We start from the raw sequence: 2,400 nt of genomic DNA, 5'->3' as shown, positions 1-2,400 counted from the left end.
TTAACCTCTTTTTTATTTTATATCCTAAATGTAAAATATTTATGATTAATAGGTTTTATTTTTAGATTTCAAATGTATATTTTCCCAAACAGAGATATATCTGTCTAAAGAAAAATCTTTTCCACCAAGCAGAGCAAATATGCAGTGGAGTCTGCTTCTTCTTCTTTCGATGGGTAAGTGTCTTTGCATTAATCCTGTGGTTGAGATTTTCACTTATATGTGATGCAAATTAATTTGATCAGTAGATTCTAAATTAAAGACCACTTAAAATATATTAAGCATGAAGTTGTTGATGTTATCTTTCTGCTTTAGTTTAAAACTATCCTGTAGTTACCTCAGCTGTTTTTTTTGCTCCTATAGGTCAGTGTAGTGCAGTGGTTTGTCATCTCTATGAGTATCACTACATTAATGTTAATAAGACCTGGACTGAAGCTCAGCAGTACTGCAGAGAGAATCACACTGACCTGGCCACAGTGTCTAACATGACAGACATGAAGAGACTCCTCAGTAACTCAGCAGGAGATATGAGGGGAGCTTGGATTGGTCTGCATGATCCAACAAATGTGAACAGAACATGGTACTGGTCTCTGCCTGGAGTGGAGTTCAATGAAAGTTACCAACCGTGGAACACAAATGAGCCAAATGATGCTGACGGGTTGCAGAACTGTGGAATCATATGGAAGACCTTGAAGTGGGGAGACTTAGACTGTCCCCGACCTGAATTCTTTCTCTGCTATAATGGTAAGAACATTTTTGTTTTAAGGCCTTATTTAAATCCTGTAATCTGGGTAGAAATATGTTATTAAATGTGAAAGAAATTAAGATAAAAATTTACCAATTTATTATTATAAGAAACAAAACTGGAATTTTGCTTGAACATTTGTTGCTTTTACATCTCCTGATTTAGGATTATATTTCGTAGAGAAAGTACTAAAACAGGCCGATGCTCATATTTAGTTTATTACGCAGACAGGAATTCATCAAAAAAATTCCACTTGATTCAAGAAAAGAAAAACTGGACAGAAGCTCAGAGTTACTGCAGGAAAGAACACACAGACCTAATCAGTGGACTGACACAGCTCCAGGATGAGGAGGTAAAGACAGAATGCAGTTCTGTTGAAGAGAATACATACATTTACACCGGTCTGTTCAGAGACACCTGGAGGTGGTCAGATGGAAGCAGTTTCTCCTTTAGAAACTGGAATCTACAGTTTGACAATCAGATAATCAACAGTGGTCAATGTGCCATGACTGTGTTTGATGATGAAGGCAGATGGAGGAATGAGAACTGTGCTGTCAGAAAACCCTTCATCTGTTATGATGGTGAGTTGTTCTTCAACATTTCTAAAGATTAAGCTTTTAATTAGACCATATCAAAAACAGAAAGACATAACTTTATTTGAATATATTTATATAGACATGTTGATAACGGATCCTTTCAAAATGAAAAAAAAAAAGATTATTCCGGGCGTTTAACCAATGTATCATCAGTAATTATTTAAATAATGCTTTGTTTTTATCCACCATTAAACATTTAACAAGTTTATCCTGATCAAAAGATAGGGGGAAGCAGGGAAAAACACTTGATTTGCTTACGTGTTTATCTATTGTATATTATCATAAACAGATTTATATTTCAAGTCACAGTTTTGGATAATTTTTCTGAATAATAACATTCATAAATAATGTGAACAATTGTTTGTGTCCATCACCATCATGACAGATAAAGTGATCCTGATCAAAGAAAGTAAAACCTGGGAGGAAGCCTTGTACTACTGCAGAGATCACCACCATGACCTGGTCACCATCACCAACCTGGATGAGCAGAGATGGGTCCAGGAGAAAGCCAAGAATGCCTCCACTGATTACGTCTGGATGGGACTGCGCTACACCTGTACTCTGAATTTCTGGTTCTGGGTCAGTGATGAAGTGGTCAGCTATCAGAACTGGGCTGCAGATGGACTGATGGATGACTGTGACATGTCTGGAGCCATGGAGACAGGAGGAGAACATCAGTGGTTTAAAAGAAATGATAGAGAGGAGTTCAGTTTCATCTGTTCTAAACATTAAATTCTATTAATTTCTGCTTTTTCGTTATTAAGTGTGTAGTTTTTATTACATGTGGATTTGAATAGCTTATTTTACTAAGTTTACTGGGCTACAGGGAGAATAAGAGGATTCTTTATTTCCAGCTTGCTTCAACTGCACTAAACGTTTAACAGAAAGCTTGATGTTGATGATGTCTTTGGTTTTGTGGTGAGGTATGTACATTAATGTTTCCTAAAAATAAAGATGTAGACAGTTTTATTTTTTCTGTTTTCTAATATACAGTATAAAGAGGACTGCCAAAACCCTCTATACAAAGCAACCAGGTTTTATATATGTCCAACATTTGTTTAC

At 36.0% G+C, this 2,400-nt stretch overlaps 1 protein-coding gene across 1 annotated transcript; it reads left to right on the top strand.

The window, feature by feature from the left end:
• Positions 1-616: 616 nt before the first annotated feature.
• LOC105924857 (C-type mannose receptor 2) lies at positions 617-2,090 on the top strand. Its single transcript, XM_036146037.1, has 3 exons — positions 617-741; positions 970-1,323; positions 1,724-2,090. The coding sequence occupies exons 2-3, from the start codon at positions 1,248-1,250 to the stop codon at positions 2,068-2,070; spliced, it is 423 nt and encodes a 140-aa protein (XP_036001930.1). The 5' UTR covers positions 617-741; positions 970-1,247; the 3' UTR covers positions 2,071-2,090.
• Positions 2,091-2,400: the final 310 nt, after the last annotated feature.

This window comes from Fundulus heteroclitus, chromosome 14 (assembly GCF_011125445.2).
Source record: "Fundulus heteroclitus isolate FHET01 chromosome 14, MU-UCD_Fhet_4.1, whole genome shotgun sequence".
Lineage (NCBI taxonomy): Eukaryota > Metazoa > Chordata > Actinopteri > Cyprinodontiformes > Fundulidae > Fundulus > Fundulus heteroclitus.
This window is presented reverse-complemented; position numbering and strand designations above follow the sequence as displayed.

Bases quoted from the DNA above. Each gene is read 5' to 3' on its own strand.
- LOC105924857 (XM_036146037.1), top strand. From the start codon at position 1,248: ATGACTGTGTTTGATGATGAAGGCAGATGGAGGAATGAGAACTGTGCT. The intron at 1,324-1,723 runs GTGAGTTGTTCT...CCATCATGACAG, and splicing joins ACCCTTCATCTGTTATGATG to ATAAAGTGATCCTGATCAAA.